The sequence below is a fragment of the Rissa tridactyla genome, chromosome 1, assembly GCF_028500815.1.
Source record: "Rissa tridactyla isolate bRisTri1 chromosome 1, bRisTri1.patW.cur.20221130, whole genome shotgun sequence".
In the NCBI taxonomy this organism is placed as follows: Eukaryota; Metazoa; Chordata; class Aves; order Charadriiformes; family Laridae; genus Rissa; species Rissa tridactyla.
The window spans coordinates 130020703-130046780 of record NC_071466.1 but is presented as its reverse complement, the minus strand read 5'-3'; the positions used below and the strand labels follow the sequence as shown (position 1 = coordinate 130046780).

Sequence of the window (26078 nt, the reverse complement as noted above, 5' to 3'; positions counted from 1 at the left end):
TCACCGGCCCCTCCTCGGGCCTTTGCAGAGCTGAGCCGTGGTAGCGCAGGAAGCGCCTGACCGTGCTGCGGGCTGCGGCTTGCTGTGATTTCCTCTCAGGCAGTCTGTTATCTGTTGACTGTCAGGACAGACTTACCCTCTTCCTCCCCCCCATCCCCATCCCCGTCCCCCAACTCCTCTCCCCGCCTTCCCTCAGCCTCTCTCTCGCGCGCACACACACACATGCACTTTACTGCCAAAAACTGTCCTCCGCTCCCCCCCCGCCCCGCCTCAACTAACTTCCTTTCAGCATTTTTTTGAACTGGATAATCCTAGGATTTGTAAAACGGGGGAAAGGAGAGTGTGAGCGAGCGGGAGTCAGAACAGGAAACTGGTTTCTCATTCCTCTATAACTGTCCGAAGGCAGGAGGAGGGGAAGGGGGGGAGCCAAAGAGGAGCCTTGTGCAGACTCTTCCCCGGTCCCTTTTCATTACTCCGTTTGAACTTCCAGTCTCCTCCAAAAGCCGAGAGAAGGAAGACCAGACTGGGACGCTTTCTGCTGGAAGTGGCGACAGCGCGGCTGACAAAACCCAGAAGGTGGACGTAGCGGGTCCCGGGACCGTGCTGAGAGAAAGACGTCCCCTCCACACCATCGCCTGCCCCCAACTTGCCAACTCTGATGCGGGCACCCGTCCACCACCCACTTCCCTCTGATGAGAACCCTTCCGGGCTCGGGCTATGATCGCTGCTGCCGCCGGCTGGGGAGCCTCCTCTTGCCCTGACCTTCCTTTGCCACAGGAGAAGCCCAACATCTGGTGGGGATTAATGTTTACTTCTCCAGCTGGACGCTGTACGGGACCCCCGATGTTACTCCCTGGGAGCGGGACACGTGCGGTGGTCTGAGAAGAGCAAGATTTTTGTTGCCCAGCGTGAGGCTGGGGGGAGGGGGGCAAGGCAGGAGGGGGGTGAACCTCTTTTGGGACTAACCTCATGAAGAACAAGGGAGCCAAGCAGAAACTCAAGAGGAAGGGAGCTGCGAGCGCATTCGGCTGCGACCTGACGGAATATCTGGAGAGCTCTGGGCAGGATGGTAAATGCCTCTTTATTCTCACTCTGGTAGCGGAGGAGCAGAGCGCGCGGCTCCCCTTTTTTTTACCGGTAGGACTGCGAACCGGACCTTTCCCAAGGCTAAGGGCTAGACAACCTGGAGCTGGTTTATTCCCAGGAAGTGGAGTCACTGCCCAGTTGCTCACAATGAATGAACAATCGGAAGATTGCTTTGCTGACGCGTCTGCATGACCCTTGCATGAGTAGTGCTGTGTGTGGGGAAAAGACAGGGCTAGGGCTCTTGGGCTGCCTAAGTATGGACAGAGGTGGCCAGCTGTACGTTGTGATGCCCTCTCCCATCCGCCTGGCCATGGAAAGGGGGAGCAGGCTTTTAGGGAGCTAGGTTTGGAAATCAGAACTGCACTTAGCATTGCCTCCTGCCGGACTTGGAAATCCTCCCAAAGTCCATGAGACTAGAGTATTGCAGGGCTGTAGGGAGGAACTGGGAACGTCTCATCTGCTCCTCCTGGACTCCGCTACAGTTCCCATATTTTCCTTTCACTGCTGGATGGAGACAGGATAGAGACAGGGGGGTGGGGTGCAGTAGGGATGGGTGTGAGGTGCAGGGGGCAGCTGAGCTAATATTTTCACTACTTTGCCTGTTATCTTTTTCTCTTTTCCTCCTCCCCCTGACCTCCATGCCCCCAGATACTGCATGAGAATACGGTAGTTCAAGAGCTATCTGCGATAAGATCAGAGGGCCCTGAGCTTGAAATGGTCAGTCCTGGATGAGGGAAGGAGCAGAACAATTTTTCTTCAAGAAGGTTGGATGATGAAAGAAGCAGTTCAGAGTTTGGCATACAGAAAGACCTGCAGTTTAGCAAGAGGAAAAATAAATACATGCCTGTTACCAGCCCTGATGTGAGCATTATGTTCCAGGTTCAGCATTATGTTCCAGTTTGAATTAACTAACTTTTACCAATGTCAGGGTACTCCAAGGAAAAAAGGTTTCTAGCGGCAATGTCAGCTTTGTACGGGGAGGGCTGTACAATCAGGTCTTTCATTTGCTGATGAGCACGGCTGATGAAGTACAGTGTGGAATCGCACTAGCGGAGGGATGGACTACATAACAGTAGTCCTTTCCGTTGCACAGCGAAGAGGGCGGTACATATATCACTAAGCTAAAATCTTACATAAGTGCATTTATTTAGGTATGGGGGAAACCCAGACATTCAATTTCATTGTGAGTCGTCTGTAACAATTACTGTATCTTTTCATTTACATAGCCCTTAATGGCAATTGAATTGAAATAGCAAAAATAACAGGCATAATGAACTGATACCACTTTGCCAGGGCGAGGTACAGATAGACAAATTCCATCCAGTGCTAACATGAGCTGCCGTGGTGGAGGAACAATTTATAGCTGTTTACAGGAACACTGAAAAACAACTCAGGGAAGGCAGGCACAGGCAGTATATTCAGTTGAAGCAGCAAGGGGGATTTTAAAGAGAAAAACATAGTTACTGCAGCTGAAATTAGGCCAGAAGAACAAAATTTATTATCCAAAATCCTATAGTTTTTTGAAATAGTTTTTTAAAATATTTTTTGGGCACAAGAAAGAAGGACATTGTCTCAAGCCTCATTTGTGGGATGGTTCCCAGTTCCAACCTACTTATATCTCTGTGCTGAGGGGCAGTGGGGGAGAATATGAAGTTCCTTTCCCTTTATGCAGTACTGCTATTTGCTGAATAGCACATCCCGTTGCCCAGTGCTGTGGGATCCAGAAGTGAAAGACTCAATTGTTATAGGTTTATTGAGAAGGGTGTAAGTTAGATTGGATTTGTTGGGACAGGGAGAGAAGGAGAGAAGAACAAGTGGGAGAATTAGAGATGCTGATTTCTTTTGCTGGTAGGGCTCTCAGGATCAATAGAAAAGTGACCAAATATGCCAAAGTGATGTCTTGGGAAGAAATGAAGGTTCAGATGTCACCAGGACATCACAAACTTGCAACCTGTAACTATGAAACAAAATTAGAAGAGCATTTAGGGTATGAGAGATGTTTGATTGGGGGATAGTTGAATTGTCCTGCTAAGAACGATTTCCAGTGATAAGCCAGTGCTCCTGCAAGCAGGGGCTTTGGTGGAGACATAAAGAAATAACTTTCTCCCTGCTTTAGATAGCACTATGTGTTTAACTGGTGGGATGCAGGCTCTGGTTGTTCCCTACTTGGACGCAATGAAGATGTGAGACTGTTCGTGGTACCTGGGTGTGATGAGGAGGGGGAGAGCACTTTGACTGCTGTCCAGAAAGCGTTTTGTTGTGGACCTTTGTGAAAGCAAGTTTTAAAATGCACCCAGAAGGGTTAATTGAAAAAGAAGAGGAGGCTGTAGGACAGGCAGGACACACGTCAGATGGGTTGTGCTTTCATGCTCAGGTCTGCTTTACGCCATCCTGCAGTGCTACTTTTTGTGACTGGTCCTGCACGCTTGCACAGGCAAAGAGAAGTGGAGACCTGATTTGCTGGTGCTGGGCATGGCAAAGGGAACACAGGGGATGGCCAAGGCTAGTGTAGACAATTCAGTTTGGCTTTTTTCCCTCTGAATTAGTACACGGCCGTTACAGTTAGGGGGTGCTGCACTACTTGTGTGGTGTTTTGTGGAGGAGATGCACAACTTGAGTCCCTACATGCTTGTGGTTGTTGAAGAGCAGCTTGTGCATTCTGCAAGGACCTTACTCCCTGTGTCGTTGCCAAATTCCAGTGGACAGAATTATATTCTGCTTAAGGTATCAGCATTTCCTCTCCTGTCATTTAACTGTTTAATAACTTGTTTTGGTCTGCTTCAGAGATGGCTGAGTTTCAGTGGAGGGTGAAAAGATCCTGCTGTCTCCCTTACCAGACACATGTCTTACCCAAGACTCTGTTATAAAGAGCTTTATGATAATACAATAAAAGCTGTGGCAGAACTAAAAAGTATTTGAGAGTGGTGTAGATGAAAAGACTTTAGCAGGTACAGCGGGGTAACTCAGGAGACTAAAAACGTGATACAAAGCCTTGAGCCCTAAGTCGATTCTTCAGATCTGATCCAGGTCAGTGGTGATGGACAGATGTTGCTGTCTGCTGGCTGCTTCGAAGGTCAGATGTGTTGAATTTACTGTATTTCAAGTCAGTTCCTGTCACTACTGCATTTGGCCCTACTTGGCCTACTGGCATTCTCTACACAGAGACTGGTAATTCTCCTTATGGGGACAGACTGGTATCAGTGCTCCCAAGCATTTAAAATCATGACTCAGGCCACAAAAATAATAAGATAAAATAAAAATCAGAGCTGAGTTCTTTTTCTGCTTTCTGTTTTCTGAAACTTCAGTGTGCATCTGAGTTGCATTTTCGAGTCTTTCTACTGGCAAGAGGGCTAGAAACTTGGGGAAAAAATAGCTTTTCTTCCTTCCCACTAAAATTCTCAAACAATGACTTTAACAGCAGTGGATTTGAGGAAAAGCTCACATAAGACATAAAAGAATGGTGGCTGGCAATACCAATAAGTGAAAGTCATCTGATTGCACACCATCCCTCTTCTGTGACTGCTAGCACTGAATCTACACATGGAGGCAAGTGATCTTTTGGAGTGTCAGAGCTTCACTAGAAAGCAGCGTCAGGCTTTGGGGATAGATAGGCACACATGCAGGAGGAAGTTAGCGCCAATTTCCTCTACTAAAATATTTTCCTGTGTCAAACTTTAATAAAGTATTGTACAGGTGCAATGGAGCTAACAGATATTAGCCCTCAAGGATTAGCATTAGAACCATATTTTTGTCTCTCGATAAGCAGCCTGATTTCCAGAGGAGAAAAGCACATAGTGCCTCTACTGAAGTCAATGGAAGCTTCAGAGCAACAGTATAATTTTCTAGTGACGGATGGGCCAGCAGAGAATACAAGACTCAAGGCTGTGCACAAAACCTTAGTTGGGGCAGGACCGTTTGAACTGCCTAAGAAAACAGTCACAAAGAGTAGTCTTGCTTCTGGTTATATCACAGAATTGTTGTGAGAAGGGGCTGAAAAAGTCAAAGCTGTTACAGTGAGAAGGACTAAGTCAAAATGGAGTTTAATAGTCTCAGTACTTCAAACCGTGGGAGATTCAGACTGTAATTTCAGGTACACAACCAGATACAACTTTAAAATGGAAATAGACACAGCATCTATAAAAATTTGATCATGCTGGTAGAAGATAATCCAGCCTTTTGCATAGGAACTGCTACTGATTCAGACCCGCCTTTGCTTCATTTGCTAAGAGCCAGGTAGGACTCTTGGAGAAAGACTGAATTGTTTCCTTCATTTTTAGTATGATGGTGTCTAGATGTTGGGATAGGAGGTGCTACCAGGACTGCAAAAAGCCAAATCTCAGATTAGAAGCCTTGTTCTCAGGGTGCAGGTCAGCTCTGTGTGTCCTAGCTTTCCCTATTTGCTGTAGAGTTAATTCTGCTGTTGCTGTACCCCTCTGTGGTTTCTTGCACATCTGTTTCCTGCCTGATGTTGTCTGGTTGGGATGCAATGAGATCAGCTTTTCCCCTTAACCCCCTCCCACACTCCCCACAGCTCCCTCAATGCCTCTCATCCTGAGCCTGTGGCACCCAAAGCAATTTCTATCTCTTTGTCTAACGCTGATTATTTGCTGTGTTTGTTATTTGCTATAGAAGTGGAGCTGCTTCATTTGAAGAGCTCTGAAGCCACCGGCCCCCTCATGCTCTCCACTTGAGGCTCCTTGCCACGGCAGAGAGCAGGGCTGGCCAGCAGCACTCTCTGAGGCCTAGGAGAGAAAGGGAGCTGTTTTCTGCAAATGTAGCACAGAGAGATGGATGAGGAAACCCTTACAAGCTCCTGTATTGAAATATGGGGAAGGAGACAACAATACAGGTAGCCCACATGATATTCTTCCACAGTGTGTGGCCATGCAACGGTTGCTTCTGCCTTGTCACAACTGCATTTGAATGAAAGAGTAAAGGAAGTTTTCATTTAGTGTTAGTGGTCTCATAAAAACATGGGAGCTCCGTCTGGCACTGACTCCCCAAGCAAGATCTTAACCACTTTTAAGAGCTGCAGTAGGTCAAGACTTTACTGTAGGATAGGCACGTATTTCTGAGGGAAAACAGTAACAATAATTCAGCGGTAACATGCTTTGTACAAAGGAAAGGTGGCCTTGGATACTCTTTGGCTGTTTTGGTACAGCCCCTTAGCATCCTTCCTTCTGCCTGATTTTGATGCTATGTGTTTCATTGTGAAGCTGCCTCACTTGTGCTCAGATGGATGAGGAGACCTGTTACTCAGCAAGAAAGTAGTTTGCTTCAAGAACAGGCTCCCTTCAGAGCCAGTCGCTAAAGCTGCTACCCAGATGTGAAGCAGCTTTTCTGGGTCATGTAGCTTTCGTTCCTCACACTTGCATGCGCAGCTGCGTGTGTTTGTGGGATGAGAGCATGCAGGGATGTGCATGAGGGTGCATGCAAGTCCATAGCACATGTAACTGTGCCACGCAAAGATGCATTTGTGTCCACTTAGTATTTGTTTTTTTTAAGCTGCTTTTCCTGCATTGATATTATGAAGTCAATGCATGCCCATGCATTTTGGGTAGGTGCTTTTGGTTAGTTATGCATGCAGAAAGTCCTGGGAAAACTGCTGAAGGATCATTAATGGTAATGTGGAGGAAAAAGACAAGGCTTTTTTTTTTTTTTTCAAGTCCCTGTGGAAAAATGAAAATGCCACACGCTCATTTAATCTGCTGCAGAAGGATGAAGAGCTGCATTCATCCTGCTCTCAAAATTAGAAGCTGTGGCGCTGGGGATTTCTGTCTCAAGAACTGATCGAGCTGCAAAGAAACCCTTTTCTCTCTCTGTGGCCAGGTTGCTTCCAATCCAGATCTCTTCCCTGACCTACCTCACTCTGAGCCTATACAAACACTTGTCTTCCTGCAAGGAAGGAAGCAGCAGGGCCTTGAAGAGAAGAGGACAAGAACTGCCTCTTGGGCTGGCTTGAAATGCATTAGTCCTCTTTTTTTTTTTTTTTTTTTTTTTTTTTAATCTGATGTGCTGCTGCAGTCTGCTCTACATTTTCACCCTGCTGATATACTAAGCAGCCCCATGACCCACGCTCTCTGGGGGTCTGTCCCTGGCTGTACTCATGCAGCCTGTGTGGACACTTAAGGCTGCATCCCCTCATCTTTGTGATGGAAGCAAAAGGGACAGTTGGTCTCTGAAGTTTGGGGGCAAAAGAAGGGGGACTGTGTTATTGTACAGTGGAGGAGAGCTGTGGCAGAGCGGTCCAGAGGCTTGAGTACATGAACTAGCAGGTGGAGGAGCTGGACCAGGCTTGGGGGGAAAACAGCTCCCTGGCCTTTCAGAGTCTGCCAAGGCATGTCCAGCAGACAGGGGAGTGAGAAACTCTGCTGCCAAAATGGGTAGTGGGGGGGAAATTATTAATAACATAAAGGTTGCTTTTTCTCCACCCGCTCTCACAAGCGGAGCATCACATTATGAGTCCCAGATATCAGCCTCTATGGCAACAAAGTGAGAGCAACAAGACACTGGGAACAACGGGAGCAGAAGCCATCTGTCTGCTTCTGTTACTCCGCTGTTCCTCCTTGTTTTGGATGATGTTTGTGTTACTTCCTCAATCTGTTTCTGGTTCCTGGGAGCTGGATTTTTGTGTCTCTGTGGCACAGTGTTACTGCATTTAGACATCCATGTTGCGAGCTCAGCTCCTTGATCTGTACTGACTTTCCATTGCTAGCGCTGTGTGATTAGCAGAGGGCTCTCCCATGCTGCCTCTTGCTTCACATTTCCCTCACCAAGCGCTGCAGGAGGCACACGTGTTGTTTGCATGCACTAAGCCCCACTTTGATCCTGCCTTCTCCCCACCCCCTGCGAACAGCGTGAATCGCATGTCTTGCCTGCAGATTCTACGTTAGAAAATGTATCTTGATTTAGCAAATGTTTTCTCTTTGCTGGTAATAGCTGATTTCATCTGGACTTGGGAAACCAAGGAGTAGGGGCTTCGCTGCTTGTGGTATCACGTCTCTCAAAGGTTCAAGGATATAAGTGCAGTGGATGAAATGCTGCCACTGCACAGGTTGGTTTTACGGCATAGACCGATGCAGACGTGGTGAACAAGTAGACTGGGAGATCACTAATTGTCTGCAGTGTTTGGATCCAAAGCTTTGGTGTAGGCCTGGTTCTAGTTTGGAGAGCTCGTCACACAAACAAAATACGAGAAATCTTGCATCTGTAACTTGGGCTTTGCATATATGACACGGTTCTACAGCAGTAACATTTACTGGCAGTGGGGATTGTGCCAAAGATTTTTATTCCAGTGTTTCTCCTTTAACGGTAATAGGGGAAATAAAAACAGCCTGTCAGTAACGGCATACCCAGGCCTGCTCTAAAGAGCCTGGGGTGGGGTGGCTGTCAGACTGACTGCCCACATCACTGCTTCAACTGGATCTCTTATCCGCACTGGATGCAGTTTTCCTAAGTGTGAAACACAAATGGAGGGTGATTAAAGGACGGAGAGCTACCAGTGTCTGCCTCCAGTCCTGAACCACCAACAGGGTGCCACTGGGAGCTTTGAGACAGAAACCTACAGATACCTTGTTACAATACAAAGGCTGCTAATTGGCTCCACTGCTGGTTGTTTTAAGGGCAACTAGTGTTGCTAATTGCCTACTAGTGTCTACTTTCCATACATTCCCAGAATCTCAAGCCCCAGCTGCCCTTTGTTCATATGCCAGAGCCTTCAGCTTCTCTGCTGATAACTTCAGTGAATGTGTTTTGCATTGTCAAAAAAAAAAAAAAATCTGCAGCATGTTTACAATGGACACAGGTAGAGAACAGTGTAACATAAATTGAATTTAGTGTTAAATTAAATAATGTGGGGCAACTGTGCTTATTGTATTATTAACTTTCATACTTAATTCAATAATGTAACCCTCTGTTTTCTATATTTGTCTGAAACTACAAGCAGACTTTGTGGTCTTCTGCACCAGTGTGATTGTAGATATGAAAGTACTTACCATAGGCTTGAGACATATCTTGTTGTCAAATCTCTAGGCCCTTGCATGTAATGAAATTATAGACACCAATACTAAACTTCACCCTCACTTAAGTTATAAATCAATGCTATCATTGTGTGTGAGGGCAAGGAGTTTAGTCCCTAACACTGCAAGTCTTTTGGCACACCCCACTTAAGTGGACAGGGAAGTCCCAGTCTTCTTCTTTCTCATCCTCCCGCCTTGAACACGACCCTGGAGCTGGATTAGATTCCCCCTTTTTCAGCCCAATGAGGAGGTACTTTTGATCTCAACAGTGCATCAACAGGGATAAAGCAAAACCCATGCTTTTTGCACTTGCCTTCGTTGCTGTTCTCCTGTTTGGGAGCAGCAGCCTGGCTGAGGTTCAAACCAGCCTACCTCCATCCTGGTGCCAGCAGCTGATGCTCTGTGTGACAGCCCCATTTCCAAGCAATGCTGGCTTGACTGGATGGCCACTTGGACTTCAGTAATTTAATGTGCATGTGGGAAGAGTTATCTTAAGAGCAACAGAAAATGTTACAGAATTATTGATATAAGCAGGGACCTCTTGAGGTTATCTAGACCAGCTCCCTGCTCAAGCAAGGTCAGCTAGAGCTGGTTGCCCAGGACTGTGTCCAGTTGAGTTTTGTATATCTCCACAGATGGAAACTCCACAACCTCTCTGGGCAACCTGATTCAGCCATTGACTACTGTCACAGTAAAAAACTGTGTTCAGATGGAATCTTGCCTTTTAAAATTTATGCCTCTTGTCCTGTCAATGGGCACCACTGAGAAGATCCTGGCTCCCTTTGCTTCATTCCTTCCCATCAGGTATTTGTACACATCGATAAGATCCCTCATGATCCTTCTCTTATCCAGTCTGAACAGTCCCAGTTCTCTCACCGTCTCTGCATATGAGAGGTGCTCCAATCCCTTAGTCAGTGTGGCCCTGAGTTGGGTTCACTCCAGTAAGTTTGTGTCGTTCTTGTACTGGGGAGCCTGGAGCTGGACACAGGACTCCTGGTGTGGGCTCACCACTGGTGAGCAAAGGGGAAGGATCACATTGCTCAACCTGGTGGCAGCATTCTTCCTAATTCATATTTTCATAAAGTAATTTATACAGTTTCTATCAGAAATTGGCCATGGTCTCCCAGCCTAGGCTGGCAATTTCAGTCAATCACTAACATGCAACTGGAGACAGTGTTAAGGATCCTTTCTGCCCTGGTTAATGCTGAAAATGAATCATCTTTTCATAAAGGGCCGCTGTTCTTTAATGGTTTCTGCAGTCTTGCTGCTGGCCAGCTCAAAAAAAATTAATGTATGCTTTATAAAATATGCTGATATGCTGCATCTGATGAGGGCTTTGCAGAGCCTTGGCTTACCAGAGAGCCTACAAATAACACCATGAAGCAGCACACCTTTCTCAGGTGAGGGTTGCACGGCCCCCCAAAGGCACCGTGCACTGAACCAGGGGCTTGTGGCCGGAATTCTTCCTTTCGCGGTGGCTGTGTTAACGTGCACTTCTCCAGCACGGGGACCAAGCAAGGGGAGCGGAAATGTGCAACCCCGTGCAGGATTCTCAGCTGTGGCTGCTGCTCTTAGAAATATGCCCTGAGCAGCTGAGCTGGGTTCGTAGCCATTTATCTCCAGCTCCTCTCTCTGCCCTCTTCTACACTCAAGGCTCAGCTAACTAAAAGCCTTTGGAAATGCTATTATCTCCTGTGCTCTCTGGGGCCAGGAGCAGCTTGAAGATTTATCATCTGGAACAGGAGGCTTTGTTTAGTTCTGTAAAGCACAGAACTGTTAAAGAAAGAACAAAAACTAAACCTCAAACCAAATGAAAAGCTCTCTTTACAACTCCTGTCCTTTCTTCGCTTTCTCACATCTGGGAACATGCATGCATTTGGTTTTGTAATGTGATTTAATGTCACATGGTGAAATTGTTAGAGGAGATATACCTGCATGCCTAAAATAGGCATTGAACATCCAAGGGGTCAGGAGACATTCCTGCTGTAAGTTAGTTGTGTAGCTTGTTTCCTATAGAGCGTTAGGCAGGAGAACAGGTCAGGTTCTCCAGCACAAACTTCATTTAAAGGATGCCTCTGTGGTTTTCACCAAACACAGCAGCATTGGTACTGCCTTTTTTTCTGAACGGTGATGACATGCTCGCGAACTTTCTCTACATGTGGGATGCAGGGCTGAGAATCCCTGGGCTAGATCTGTGCCTGATCTCAGCGTCTATATTCACTGGCTCATCAAAAAATGCTGAATTAGCAAACCCCAAACGCTGGGAGAAAAGGGAGGGGCTTGTTTATTTGAATATTTCAGTTGGGATACAGTTGATACTGTAAGTATTCTGTTTGTGCCATCTCTAGCAGCGAATGTGACTGTCAGTCCTGTTGCGGACAGGCGGCTTGGCAGCACAACAGGGCCAATCAGCCCGTGGAAAGCCCTTTGCTCCACGTGCAACTGATGCTTGTTTTTCTGTTCATCTCTCATTGTGGCGCTGCTGGTAGTGCTGGCAGCCACACCTCAGGAGGTTCAGAGGTGTGATCAGGCAGGGCGAGCCTCCTTCTGGATCCCTGGCGTCTGTGCTGCAATTTGGGTGAAATAAATAAGCCGTCAGCAGGACTGAGTTGCTTTCTTTCCTTATGCAAAATCAGGGAGGGAAACAGCTTCACCATTTTGCTCTTTCTGTTTTTATCTTCCTAGTGTGCTCCTCTTGGTATTGCATTTTCCTTACCCTTGCTCTGGTCAGGTAGTTTCAGATACATGGGAGGCTGAATGAGAACAAACTGTCTTATGAGATTTATTGCATCTTCTGCTTCTAATCAAGCCAGAAAAATAGAGCAACAGACTTCCTTCTTTAATCCTGTTCTCTCCCTTCCAGTCCCGGCTGGAAACCCAAAGTACAACAAGGTAGAGGAATGCAGCTAAAAAAGTTAAAACAAATGTCCTGGAACCTCTAAAAGGGGTATGGGGTTTGGCCTGAGGCGACGGCTCGGGGTTACAGAGGGGGCATGGGGGATTCTCCCTTCTCTCGAGTGCTTAACAGTTCCCCTTACTTTGTTGGGGTTTTTTTTTTGGTTCCCCCCCGCCTCCATTTCAATAACTTTATTGCCAGGATGGCAGTATGCACATGTTGCCAAAGTCAATATATCAAGCGTCAGCGCCTAAGGCGGGCTTAAGGGCGGTAAATGGGAAGAGCTGGTTTTGATCTATTGAGTCCATCCTTCTTCCTTCCTGGCTCAATAGCAAGCACCAGTCACATACTGCTGCCCGAGGTTTGCTGTGTAAAGCCACAAACGGGGTCTCAGTCAGGAAATTTAGTTCTGGATCGCAATAGCTTCAACTTGGGGTCCCCTTCTAGACATCCTCCTAGAGCCCCATCCCTAGATCAGCCAGGCGCAGGCAACCCGTCCTCAGGGTGGCAGGCAGAGCGTGGTGGTGGTGGAGGCGGCCCCCACCCCCCCACCCTGGCACTGCTCGCAAACGTGTTCAGAGGCGGGGAAGGAACCAATATAATAAATACAAAGAAGGGCTAGGAGTCCTAATTAGTCCTCATTTCTAGCCTGCTAAAATAACCATCTGTCACTCTGCTGCAATAATGAGATTTGAGAAGATTAACTGGATACTACTTAGGTTCCTAAACATGGCAGCTCAATAAGTGTGCTGCTGTTCAGCCTTAAGCCGTGCTTGCAGCAATTACGCCCTAAGCAGGTTTATGTCTGGTTAGCGCTTGCATGGGAGTTGCCCAGAAAAATCTGCTGCAGGAACGGGGTGGGTGATTCAGAAGATGGCAAGCATAGTATCAGCTCAGTCAAGTTGCTGCCTTGGCATTAATTAGGGAAATGTTGCCATTTGGGCACAGGGTAAAACAAGGGCCCCAGTCCTTTAAAAAAAGCTCCGGTTCATCTTTCATTTCTAGGGGATAGGGATTTTTGTACATGTGTACATGCTGTGCTGTGTCTGTCCCTTTCCAGAAGAAATTTCAGCTGGAGCCATGATTTGTTTTTTTTACTCAGTGTCCTAAACTGTCACGTAGTGTTGCTCTGCCCAGCTCAACAGCTGCCATCTCCCAGCCTAGAGGTGGGTGGAGTGAATCTTGTTTTTGCAGTTTGTGAAATATTTCAGGATGTAAGGCGCTCGTTAAATTGTTGATGTTAACTCTTGGACATTAAAGACAGACGTGAACTGCAGCTCTGGATCCTAAGGGCTTTGGAGGCTTATCCCTGCCCTTATAATTGTTCCCTACCTGGGATTTTTCATGCATCTCTTACTATAGATTTGAACTCACTGCAGGATAGTGGAAGGATTTAGCAGATGGACAAAGGGTGACAGCAAGGCTTTAATTTGCAACATTATATAGCTATGAAGAAAATTTAAGTGAGCATTGGTAGAAAAAGGGGACACACATGCGTGTTTTCTTTGGGAGAATGGGAAAAATCAGAAAAATGTGTTCCTGCCTCTTGACAGAGAATGTTTGTGGGATATGAAAACAGTTTGTATAGTTGTGATTCAGGGGACAGTGCAGGTGCACCTGACATCAGTTCTTGTGGTTAGGAAAGGGTATTTTACCTTGTGACGTGCCTTATTCCTATCTCTTTCTCCACTTCTGCCTCCTTGAAAAGAGGCCGATAGCAATAGTGCTACTTGCTTCACCTCATGGTGACACCAGCGTGGAGGTTGGGACATTCACTATAGTCCTGTCTCTGCAATGCTTTCAGGTCTTTGATTGGGCTGCAGTGGTGAAAAGTGAGGCCATGGCCGATGCGGGACAAGGGAGAGAAGGCAGCAAACGCGGCACTGCACGCCGCTTGAGATCTCTGGGCATCTTCAGGGGCTGCTCGCAAGTTCACAAGGAACTGACTGCAAACAAAAACCTGGGTATGGCAGGAAAATCCTCCCCCATGTTTGACGAGGTCTCCCATATTTGGGTTTGAATTAGAAGTATTCAAGAAACATCTCCGTTCCCCTTCCCTTCCCCACCCATTCTCCCCTCCCTCCATTGGGATGTTGTAGTTGCACACAAACCTCCTGTTTATTATCGGGGACAGTAAGTGGTGAGGGCCATCTCTGACCCTCTCCTTCCCTTGGCAGTTTGCATGTTAATTAGCTTGTTCCTACGAGACAAGCGCTCAGCCCGACAGAGCGGCGATTCAGCTGCCGAACAATGTCCAATTATCCTGGCCCGGGGAGCAAGAGGCCAGCCCCCAGCACGTGGGCTCCATATCCCTGGCCAGATGGCTCCTCCAACTCCCTTGGCCAGGCCAGTAACGCTGCTTGGGGGATTTGACACGTGTCAGCGGTTTCGGCTGAGCACATTTGCAAGCTACCAGTGGCACGGTTGTCTGAAATATTGGGAAAAGCTCCACGTGACCCCCAGGCAGTGCTGTCCACTCCATGCCCTGTGCCGAGGCAGTGACCGGTGGCTTAATGCGAACATGGATATTCATGTGTGAAATGAGATTTTTGCACTTTGGCTTCCTTTGTCCCGCATCCGGTTTGGTGACCTGGCAGAGATGTAAGGACACCTTTTGCTTTTCTCTTTAAATTGCTCTGTTTGTACCTGAATGAAGGCTGATTTGCTCAGATTGGAGTTCAAATTGCGTAGAGCAAAGGAGGTGGTGAGAATCACATCAGTGGCAAACTCTGCTCCTGCCACTGCTTGACTCAGGGAGACACCTTAGGCCACACCTTTTTCCACATCCTTCTCCCCTCAGTAGTTAAATGGTGCTGCTGTCGTCTTCTTTTTGGTACAAAGCTCTCAGAATTATTAGTATTGTTTTGTTATTATTATTTTTGTTTAATGTGAAGAGTCTCAGCTGTTTTCATCACCCAGTACTGAAAAGTGGGCTCTTGCAGCTGTGGGGAGTGCCACGCTGGATGACAGAAAAGGATGGCACTCGCCCAGCTTGTCTGTGTCAGGCAGGCCTCATACCAAAAGCCTCAGAGGAAGACGTGAGGAACACTGGGGTGGCATTACATGCCTAGAGAGGAAAGTTGCTAGTGCTTCCTTCTGACTTAGTGAGGCCTCTGCCCCGATACGTGACATTTTAGCTTTGAAGAGAACATGACAGTCATTTACCAACTAACCTCTGGGTCTAGGAAATGGAAAAACAATGCAGCATCTATCTGAAATAGCAGAAGAGATTACCCTAAACTGGAATTTGGCCAGGATGCTGTCTTTAGTTCTGCTAATCTTGCAAAAAAAACCCAAGGGAAAAAAAAGAAGAAAAGTGCTACAAAGAATTTCTGCAAGACTGCAATCTTCATTTTATAGCCTCTGATTTAGAAGGGAGAATATGCAATAACACAGCTTTCTCTTTGCACGCCATGGGACATGGTTCATTACTGGCTCATGGAAAGGACTGCCCCTTACAAGCCACTGGCCGCAATTTCAATTGATTCTGGTTTTGGGACCAGAACCAGCCTTAGGTAATTGATAGAAGCTAATGATAATGCACACAAAGAAACATCTGGCTGGGAGGGAAGAAGTGTGGCAGAGAAATGAAAAAGGAGACCAGAGGGAATGAATGAGGAAAGGGAATAAGGGCAAAGGTGGATTGGGGAAAGCATGTGAGGAAATACCAATATGCTTGAAACGGAGGAGGGAAAGCTTGGAAAAAGTAGTCTGAGAGCAAAACTGACCGTTTTGGAGCAACTGGAGACTGCCACAATGAGAAAGGGCTATAAGTGAGAGCAAAATTCAAAATCCTGGCAGTTTTGGTAGAGCGGATGAAGAGATGCTTTTCTGGGTACAGGCAACCAGAGTATAGACAGGAATAGTGTATCAGTGGAGAGTAAAGGAAGATGCTCACAGTGCCAGCAATTCTTGTTATCCAAAACTCCTCTTCCAGATTCTTAAGCAAAACGGAGCCAGGGCGAGAGGTGAGGGAATTATTTCTGGCTCCTTTCAGCCCTTGAAACAAGCTTGGTTTTGGAAAGTGCACGGAGATGCCATTGAGTTACTGCATTGCGAGTGATGCATTTTTTCATCAGTTAACTACAATTTTTCATTCCCCCTTCGGTGCCTAACTGATGTTAAAATGAGCTTCAGTCTCTGATCAGTTCCAGAGTCTATGGGCATGAGCAAGAGCAGCTTTGTCTCGCTTGGATAAGCTTGCAATACTTAACATTTAGATGTGCTCAGCTTCACTGCCTGCTGAGGGCATGCAGTGCCTCAGCTTCCTTTGCTTTGGAAGCCTGTCCTGTGAATCAAAACTTCTGTGATTTTACAGTCTCCAACAAGTTCCTGCTTTTAAATCATGCAGTTCATCCCCCTTTGAAATAGCCTGGCGTTTTTTAACTCTGAAACCCATCAACCATGTACTAACATCAGGATACAGGTCTTGGCCTGAAGTGTGTGGCTCAGCTGTGTTGGCTGCAGAGAACTGCAAAGGCAAAGAGATGATTGACTTGTACGGCAGTACTGTAGCTATCAAAATGCAAGGAAGTTTGATTAAGTATGATCTCAACGCCCTTTTCCTGCAACACCCCTTCTTGTGTTTGCAATGTGTTTGTTAGTGTCTCAAAGCCCTTAGTACAGCAAGATCCAGGAGTCAGAAAGACAAAAGAAACACAGCCCAGAAACCCAACTCTTTGGCATTTGCCTTTGAAGAAATGTAGTGTATTAAAGGATTTTTTTCGTTGCTTCCTCTTTCCTTGCTTCCCCCAATCTTTGTTATTCCCAGCAACGACCGTATTTACTTATTTGTCTCTTCCCAAACCACTGGACAGACAGCAGCTTCAGCAGGGAGCAGTTTAGCAGGACTGCTGGTGTGGGCAAAACAATGGGGCTTTAATCAGGGCGCCTCCAGCAGCCGCTGCTGGCCAGAGGTTTCTCTGAATTCCCAACATGGAACAGTTGCCTCTTTCATGAAGCGCCTGTGGGATGAGCACAGGATTGCTACACCCAAAGCATTTTCATGCAGCAAGGGCTCTCTGAAAGGAAACGCTGCCGAGGACACCGCCTGCAACACCCCAAACTGCTGGGGTGTCCAGTATGAGAGCTTCTTTCTTCCAGGCCTGGGCTGTGTTTGCCTTCCACATGCAATCTGTGAATAGCTCAAGTCTGGAAAGCGTTTAGGAAAGCATCTAACTTTTCTCTTAAAGGAGAAAAAAAAGAGAAGGAAAAAAAAAGAAAACATCAGGGGTAATGAAATAGTTTCCAATGACTTGATGCAGTGTGGCCAAACTGTTTGTAATAATTTCCTTTAAATTCCTTTTATATAGAAAGAATTAAATATGAAATCATGAAGCAGGAAGCAGTCATCCTGCCAGCCAGTGACATGTACCGAGAGATCAGAGCAAAGTGAGAAAGACACAGAACAGCAGGAGACTTGCAAAAACCTTTTTCAGCCCTCTCTTTTTCTTCCTCTTTTTGTTTAGTGTACGCATCCATGTAGTACTAACATTTCTTACCCAAAAGAAGCTGCGGGAATCGCCTGCTGTTCCTTGTCTCTCCGATGACAGCCCTGAACCTTCCTGTCTTGATGTGTCTCATCTGTCTGTGTTTCCTGATGGATTTTGCAGTCCCCGAATGTTTGGATACCTGATTCATCTCAAAGGAGACTGTGAAACATTAAGTATTTTTAAATACCCAGCTTTATAATTGCTTTGTTTAACTTTGCAACATTCTGAACTCATATAAGGCAATAATAAAAATCACTGCTGTTTTCCTTCAAAGGATTTTGTCGTTGCTGCTTCTAAATTTGTGTGCGCACAATGGCTTTTGCCTTTGCTCTAGCAAGGTTATAACATTCCTGTTTCACAAATTCATATTTTTCCAATTCTCTTTTTCAAACCTTCTATAAAGATTCCTGTCAGGAGTGCCGAGGCTGTTGTGTAAAAGAGGACTGAGGTTACCCAAGTGCTACCAAATCGAAGTTAAGAAATTTCCCCAACAAAACCTGAAATCAGAAGAAAAAGACCTTGTGTCTGTTGCCTACAAAGATCTGGAAGTCTACAAAGCTGGCCTGAGTTGCACCTGAGTTTTGCATATCTCAAGAGCCTGCTTTGAGTACACTCTGGAGATCTGGCACTGGCCTCTGCTGTCTCCTGCCCAAAGTGGGAGATGAAGATGCCTGTCTGGAGCCCAGCTCATTTTAAGCCAGTTCTTCTCAGGTTGCTCTGATCAAGGTTGTATTTGAAGTACAGATGCCTGAGTTCAATTTCCCTGAAATCTGGGGTGTTCAGCTGCAGGGTTTTTATCTGAGTCTGTCTCTAGCTTGGCTCCAAGGGAAGGAGGAGTGAATACTACAGGCCAGGAGCCTACAGGTGCAAAAAATTACAGGCTTTAAAATGTCACTAGCTGAGCACATAATAGATGTTCTTTGTATTTTATGATTAGCGGTTGTGTTTTGTTGGCCAATGCTGCCTTCCTGATGCAATTTATAAAGGAGTCTCGGGTTGCAGCCAGGCAAGCCAGATTCAAAAGTGGATTCCCTGGGAACGTCACTATATTTTGCAACATTTCCTTTGTTTCTTCTGAGCAGGACAAGCTTGCTGATATACACCTGGCTGCCACTTCCACCCTTTTTGCCATCTCCACTTGCAGTCCAAGTCCAACAAGACATCACCCACCCAAATGTCTGCTTGCATACTGCAAAACCAAGGGGACAGTTAGGAACCAGGCTATGCTGCTAAATCATGACTGTTATGCCCAGCATTTCAGATCAAGGGTAGTGCATTCTGTGCGGGATTCATACAACCGACTCCCATTTCTGCCCAGAGCCATCCTAAAAGCTGGGATGGCCCGAATGCTGTCTGTGTCTCTGTGCACAAAGGTGTCAGTGCTGTGCATGCGGTGTGAAACCAGGCTCTAACTCTGCATGGGTCCGTCTGTGCACAGGGCACTATGGCATGGTCTACACTCCATGACAGCTGCGTCTGCACTTCATGCATTCATAGTGATGTGTTTCCTTGCAGCCCCTTTCCTACTCTGCTCAGGTGGGCCAGAGGCACAGCTGAGGCCTGACAGAATATCCTCTGCCCAGCTGTCCTGGTGCATGAAGCTATGGAGTAGACGGGAATGTGCAGGGCTATGGGGCAAAGTTGGATGGTGCAGGGCTGTACAAGCCAAGGGATCCTTTAGGAACATGCTCCTTGGCTGCACGGTGCACCACAGGCCTTCCCTAGCATGTGGCTCTTGGTACCCCATGTGTCCTTTGAAGTGCTCCAACACGTGAGGTCTCTCACAGAGGGACAGAAGTACAAGGGATTCACATGCTGGCAGAGAAAGGGTGTCTTCATTTCGTTACTGTGGCTCTGAAAAGTTTTTCCAGCACCTTGCAGCACTCTGACACTTTGCCTCCATTTCAGCATGCTGACTTTTACCGTTGAGCTCCTCCAGAAGCACAGCCTGCATGGCATCAGGCCAGCTTCTGACCTCAGTGACACTAGTATAAATCTGTGATGCTGCAGCCAACTGGTGTGGAAGTACTTCAAGTCTGCATATACAGCAAGTGTTCCCAGACGTAAAGGGGCTTATGATTTAGGTTTGCGAAAAGCAATGTCTACGTGACTTGGGTACTTGTGAATCTCCCCTGTGACAAAGTGCTTCTGCGACACCCACACTTTCCCTGTTACCACCAGAGTGAGCCATGAATTAGCTCCAGGGAATTCCAAGGAATGCACAGGACAGAACTGGTGTCCAGAGTGAAAAAAACACGAGTTTTAGGTGGATTTATCAACAGCGCCGTTGTAATTCACTGCAGTTGGCATTGAACATGGTGCTAGTGTCAACTCCAAGAGAAGTAGATTGTGTTGGCCTAAATCTCTTGTGGGACAGACTGCTGAGAAAGTGTTGGTGAGGTTGGATATGTGTCAGAGGAGCACTCAAGTTGAAAGCTTCAATGACAGTGCCTGGATGGGAGGTTCTGGAGACCTGGAGACAAGGCATTGTCTGTTTTGAGAGTGCTTGACCATAGAATGACCTTCCTTAAATGAAGCCAAGCTGCAGACAAATACCATCTTTTTTGAGCCATGCTGCAAAATTCCTCTTTGGCCAGGGCCCTTTTCTGCTGTAATTGGAGAAAATGAATTAGTAATAAGCAGTGGGAAAAAGCATTGTGGTAGGAAAAGACGGACTGAACAGGAAAGGTGCAGAGCAGAGAGCAGGAAAAGCCTCAGCTAATTCCTAAATATGATCACATCCTTAACATGATGGCTACCAGGGAACTGCAGTAGAGCAGCGCTACTGGGACTCTTCAAGCTGAAGCCAAGCGCATTATTTCAGAACAGCTGAGAAGCCATGGCTAATATTTTGCAGCATCTTGGTAGGCAAAGCAGAGAGAGGAGCACAAATGTCCTGGAAGCCTTGAGGCTCCCCCTTGGTACAAACACTTCAGGTGGGCAGAGGAGTGATGCTAAGGCAACCCTTACTGGCCAGCACAGCCTCAAAGTGGTTCCTGTGGTGGGGCAGAGAAATGTGGCTGGTAGCTGACCTTTTCTTTTTCCCCGCCCCTCCTGTGAACTGCCCTGCTGATGCTGTGACAGCAGGCAGGCATGTTTTGCTGGTACTTCCCACAGCCCAGGCAGAGCCTGCTGGGCTCTGATCAGGCTCTCCTTTAACCTCGAAGGGAACAACACAGGTCATGATGGCTGGCAGGGCTGTCTGCCCCAATGCTACTCCCAGGTCATCTCAGACCAGCACCAGGGGCACCTCCAGAGGTGACAGGAACTACCTGGTCTAAGGCCATGCCTGTGTCCCCCCACTTGGACTTGAGAGAAACCATTTCCACTTAGAAGTCAGCAGAGAGCTAGAATAGCGGTGAGGGCTATGAGCTCTGGCAGCCCTGCAAGTCTGTTGTCTCAGGAGGTAGTGTTAACTCATATATTTTGAGTCTTCCTCCAGACAAAGTGGGGAATGTCTGAAGGAGTGGGTACCCATCCCAGTATCCGAGGAGAGCCCCGAGTTCCCAGCATGGTTTCCTGTCCTCCTGGCAGCATCAGCAGCTGCTGGTTTGGAACAAACAGCCTGCATGTCTCTGTGTGAGCCAGGGCAGCTGGAGGTGGATTTGTTTTCTGTTGATTTCATGGCAGTGTTGCTGCTTCAGGCCACTGCCTTGGTGTGAGGAACAACAACATCCTAGAGGAGACACCCAGTGAATTGCTGACTGCTCCACGGCTACCCAATCTGCATGCCCAGCATGGGAAGCGGTCAGACCACCCTGACGGCATCAACAAAGCCATCATGTTTGCTGCCATTTCAAGGGAAGAGAGAAGGGAAAGAAAGCTGTGAACAAAAGCTAGGAACAAAAGTCTTTGATCCAGTTTAGAGCGGCAGTTGGAAGCTACGGGCCTGAATCATAAATGCCAGATCCAAGTGCCTTTTTGCTGGGGAGGGATTTTAAACCTCGGTCTAGGTCCCAAAGGTGGGGCTGGAGTTTGGTCTCCATGGGAAGAAAATTATGCTGAAAACCGAGTGCCCTGTGAAATGAAAATGAATTGTAAAGAAAGGAAACCAATGGATAGTTGAGGAGGTGGAAGAAGTCAGAAGACAGGGAATACAAGAAGTTTGGTATAACTGATCTGTGAACAGACAGGACATCTTTTCCAGTGAATTCAGGCCTCTCCTCCCACCCCCCGCCAACGTCCCTTCCCTGAAATGATCAGAAATAATGCAGTTCCTCCCCAGATGGCCTCTGGGTAGCTTCTTGCCATTATTGTGGTATTTAGTTATGAGAGAACTACTCAAGAGCAAAAAAAAGGAAAAGAATTAGAAGTGAGACAAAGCCACAAAGCGTGGATCCAGTTCCAAACATTCCCAGGCACAGGGGTACTGAAGTCTGGTCTTTTGGTACAAGGCTAACTTTTAGAACAACCAACTCAAAAGGTTGCTCCAAGAATCTGATCGGTGATCTCTGACTCAAATCTCCCTCTGAGGTTTTAGTCTGTGTATCCAGATTTTTGGCTAGAAATTTGTGTAGGGACGGCCTTTCTGATTTGGTAGAAGCCTGGGAAGTATTGAGACTCTCCCAGAAAAACTCATCTGTGTGAGATTTTCAGCTTGGCTTTCTGGGTCGGTGATTCTGATAAGCCAGTTGCAATCTCTGTGTGTTTTACCAACTTCTGAACTTTTGAAGGTAAGTTTCTATTTACCAGGAGTTCAGATACAAGAAAACTGGCGGTGTGGTTTAGTTACAGAGCGAGAATGAAAGCCCTGGGCTCTAACCTTAGTTCTTCCACTAACTCACTGCATGACCTCAGGCTGCCAACTCATTTCTGTTTCTCATTTTTTGCACCTATGGGATGAGAATGATACTTATCCTCTGTTAATTCATGACTCCTGGCCAAGGGGTTTTATTTTTGCTGACAGAAGCAAAGCACATTCTGTGAGACTGTACTGGGGTTTTATCTTCACAATGGGGGACGTCAGATACAAGCAAGATTTCAAATGAGGGTTTTTTGTATCCCGAGGGTTGAAAAGCAAACCCTGGGACACTATCCTCCTTTTTCTCTTGTTCATTGACAAGAAACACACATAATATTCTGTGCTTCAGCTTGCAAGGAACAGTGCTGCTGTCCTGAGAAGTGTACAGAGAGGAGCAAACACTAGCCAGTCATTGATGATATCACTTGATACCCATTAGACCCGGTTCCGATTTTGCACTGTGCTCGATCTTCCCCTACCGCAAGACTTCCTTTCATCTGGAATTGGAATAAAAAAGTAGAGACTTCCCCTAAATAAAAATTCTCCAAAAGGCTATACTATGTTGAAAATAATGATATGGAAGTAAACATATTTCACCTTCTACAAACAACATATTTGAGTGTTTCTTTGGTCAAAAAGTCGAACTGAATCCCTGCGTTCCAGTGAAACATTTTGATTCTGTGAAATGCACACTTTCCCACTGGAAAATCATTCTGCTGGAAGATTTTCAAGTAGTCTTTCTTCCCGCGTGCTTCAGTATCCAATTTAAACTCCAGCTGCTGGTTGTGGTTGTCCCTTGTTGTAGTGAGTGCTGGCACTATATACTTTCCTTTATAGTTAACATAGAAAGCTCTTCCAGGGGATCTCGCTGTGGCTTAAAAGGCATCGCCTGATAACGGCATGGTAAGGTCGGCAGGATTGTTTTGTCTTTGTCACAGCGGTCCATGCAGGACCGTTCCCTTCAGAGTAATCTCCTGCCCAATTTTAAATATCCAGGCAGAACGGCTCCCACCCCCTCCCTTGAGAAGGAAATTCTACAACATGATACTATGTCTCACTCTTAGGAGGTTTTTCCTACCATTCAACCTAAATTTCCCCTCATAATTTCATTCAGTCACTCCTAGTTACAACCCCTTGCTCATCCGGAACAAGCCCTTTCCCTCGGTGGTATTTGCACGCCGCGCAGGCCGCTGTTGTGCGCGCTCTTTTCTCTCCTGTTAATTTGGGCCAGCTGTGCCTATTTACCACTGCCACTTTGTTCTTCCTTGAGAGTCAGTCCCTGTAGATCATCAGAGTTTCTGCTCCTTTTCTCTTCCTCCTCCCCATATGCAGCATGGTATCCTGTTTTCCTTGTAACTGTAGCCATGCTACAGGCCTAAAAGATTCAAGGATTTTTCCATTAATAATCCCCACGCCCTTTTCCTGGTCAGTACATTGCTTAAGAGGGATTGAGGTAATTCACTCACGAATAGCAAGCTGTACTAAAAGAGAGGGAGAGCACAACGGGAAAATGTGAGCTCGGTGGAGCCTGTTCCTCTTGCGTGCTCCTTTGTCAAAATGCGGTTTTGCTCTTGAGAGCAACTTTGGAAATGGGGTCCCATCCCGCAAAGCACTACCAGCTGATGGCCAACTTCCAGAAAAGCCACTGGCACTGTGTAGGCTGGAGCTCCCTGAAAAGCATAGGGAGGTCTCCTCTCCTGGTCCCCCATCCCGCAAGGCATTGCCAGCTGATGGGCACCTTCCAGAAAAGCCACTGGCACTGTGTAGGTTGGAGGTCCCTGAAAAGCACGAGGAGGCCTCCTCTCCCGCTCCCCCATCCCACTCTTGTGTGCAAGCAGCAGCACAGCTCCAGCTGAGTTGATCCGTGCTTGGAGCATCTTCCGTGGCTGGGAATGCTTACCTAAACGACAGCACTGACAATTTCCGCGGCCCTGGCCAACCTCTGCTGTCAGAATGTAGGTGGGCTTTTTTTCCTTTGCATCTTACCATCAAGATTTTGCAATTGCACCTTGAGTAAGAATTTCTTCTTGTGAGGAAAACTCAGCCCTGGTTCACTCTCTTGCAACTCCAACCGGCTCTGCCAGACTTGGGGCCACATCTGCTGCTGGCTACAGTTGCATAAAGCTGGAGTAATTTTGTCAGTCTCTGTGGCAATTTATGGCGAGAAATTGGAAGTGTAACCCTTTGCTTAGTGCCTACAGTGACACAGGAAGGTGACCAGGCAACAGATAGGAAAAGAAGGAGAAAAATCACATTATAGCAATATATTTTATTGAAATATACATTAAACTCATCCCAGAGGACCTTTAGGAGTAGTAGTTGAGACTCCAAGGGACAAGTCCCGTCCTGGTTATTCCTAGGGATCCCTTAGAAACACCCTTCCCACTCCAACTGTGTCCATAGTTTAGATGTGGTATAGAAAATTCTGGGGGACTCTGTTTCCTCAGTCAGGGGAAACCTCTGCTTGCAGGGGTGAACATGTCCTAACGCAAGGCAGCTCCTCCCCCTGTGCTGGAGGCCGTGGGAGCCCCGTGGCTGAAACATGTCGGAGGGCAGGCAACACTGCTGCCATGGCTGGCTGTGCACCTTGCGCTCTGCCCTGTTGTGTGTCCCCACCACGACAGAGCCTGTAGTCACACGTTCCTGGGCTGTTTCTTACCCTGTGCAGCAAACTGATGACCTCCTGTTGGGAGCTGGAACAAGCCCATGAGCTTCTCTAATGGGACAAATGCAAACTTTGGATGCTGTGGTAACCAGGGGAGGTCCGAAATGGTGTCTGCCTAGGTAGGTTTTCCCTTCTCTGCTGGGGCAGTGGCTCATGCAATGGCAGTCTGTGGAGCTGAAGTGTTTCAGCTTGGCGTAAGCCATATTCTGCAATCATCGTTCAGTTTCTCAACTGTTGATGAAACGGTGCTGGCAGCGGTAGAGATTCCTCCATTTGAAAGAATAAAAATGAAGGCAGTGGTCTAGTGTAAAGGTCTTGGCATCTCCCACAGTTTATGACAGTGCCGCTGGAACACGGGCGCTGTGGCTGCAGCTTTTCTTTTGTGAGCTTGCATTCCTTAGCAGTGGGAAATCGGCAGCTGTAATTAGTCTCTGATGTTCTCTGCTAATAAGTGATTTCTCTGGTACTTGCAAATACCGGCATCCCTGAGACATAGATCTATTGTTTTGACCTCTTATCTCTTCTCTCTCCTCCTCATTGAGAGGGGCCCCAGATGTTCTTCAACACTGCTAGGAAAAAAACCCATCCACCCCTGCTCCTCCCCATTATATCCCTGTCTCGACTACTTTTTTGTCTTTTTTTCCGCCGCCCCCCCCACCCCCAGCCCCAGCCACTGTGTAGGAAAATGGCTCCTGCCAGTCCTCATGGAAAAGGACACAGATGCCGGCAGGAAGCCCATTTGCTTTGTGAGGAAGAGGGGCCTGACATCAACAGGAAGCGCTGTGCGGCAGAGCTGCTCCTGCCTCCAAGCGAGGGGGGCCTTGAAAACAATGTCAGCTTGCGGTTTAGGACTCGCCGGCAGGAAACGCAGGCACGCTGGTGTTTGCAGTGCAGAGGAAATGATAAGCACTACCTGGCCTGACTTGGAGCAGAGATAGCGCCATGAAAAAAATAAAAAAAAAAAATAAAATATGGGGGGGAAAAAAAAGGTTGTTTTTCCTCACACTGGTTCAGAGCCTGTCCTTTGCCAAATGGAAAACAAAATAAAGAGCAAAATACGGAATGTATCAGGAATCCGTTGGGGGGCTTGGAAACTGAGGAGTAAAATTGCGAAGTGAGTAGATTAACTACTTTACTAGCAGCTGGATATTGCTTTTTTCCCCCATTGTTTGCACTGAGA

At 47.0% G+C, this 26078-nt stretch overlaps 1 protein-coding gene across 1 annotated transcript in view; it reads left to right on the top strand.

Annotated features, from left to right (window-relative positions):
• The first annotated feature begins 263 nt into the window (after window positions 1–263).
• ARHGAP31 (Rho GTPase activating protein 31) overlaps window positions 264–26078 on the top strand; it is a 61780-nt gene continuing 35965 nt past the window's right edge. Inside the window, exon 1 of the mRNA XM_054218249.1 lies at window positions 264–1069. Within this exon, the coding sequence (XP_054074224.1) occupies window positions 970–1069 (100 nt within the window). The 5' untranslated portion in view covers window positions 264–969. The remainder of the gene's footprint in view (window positions 1070–26078) is intronic.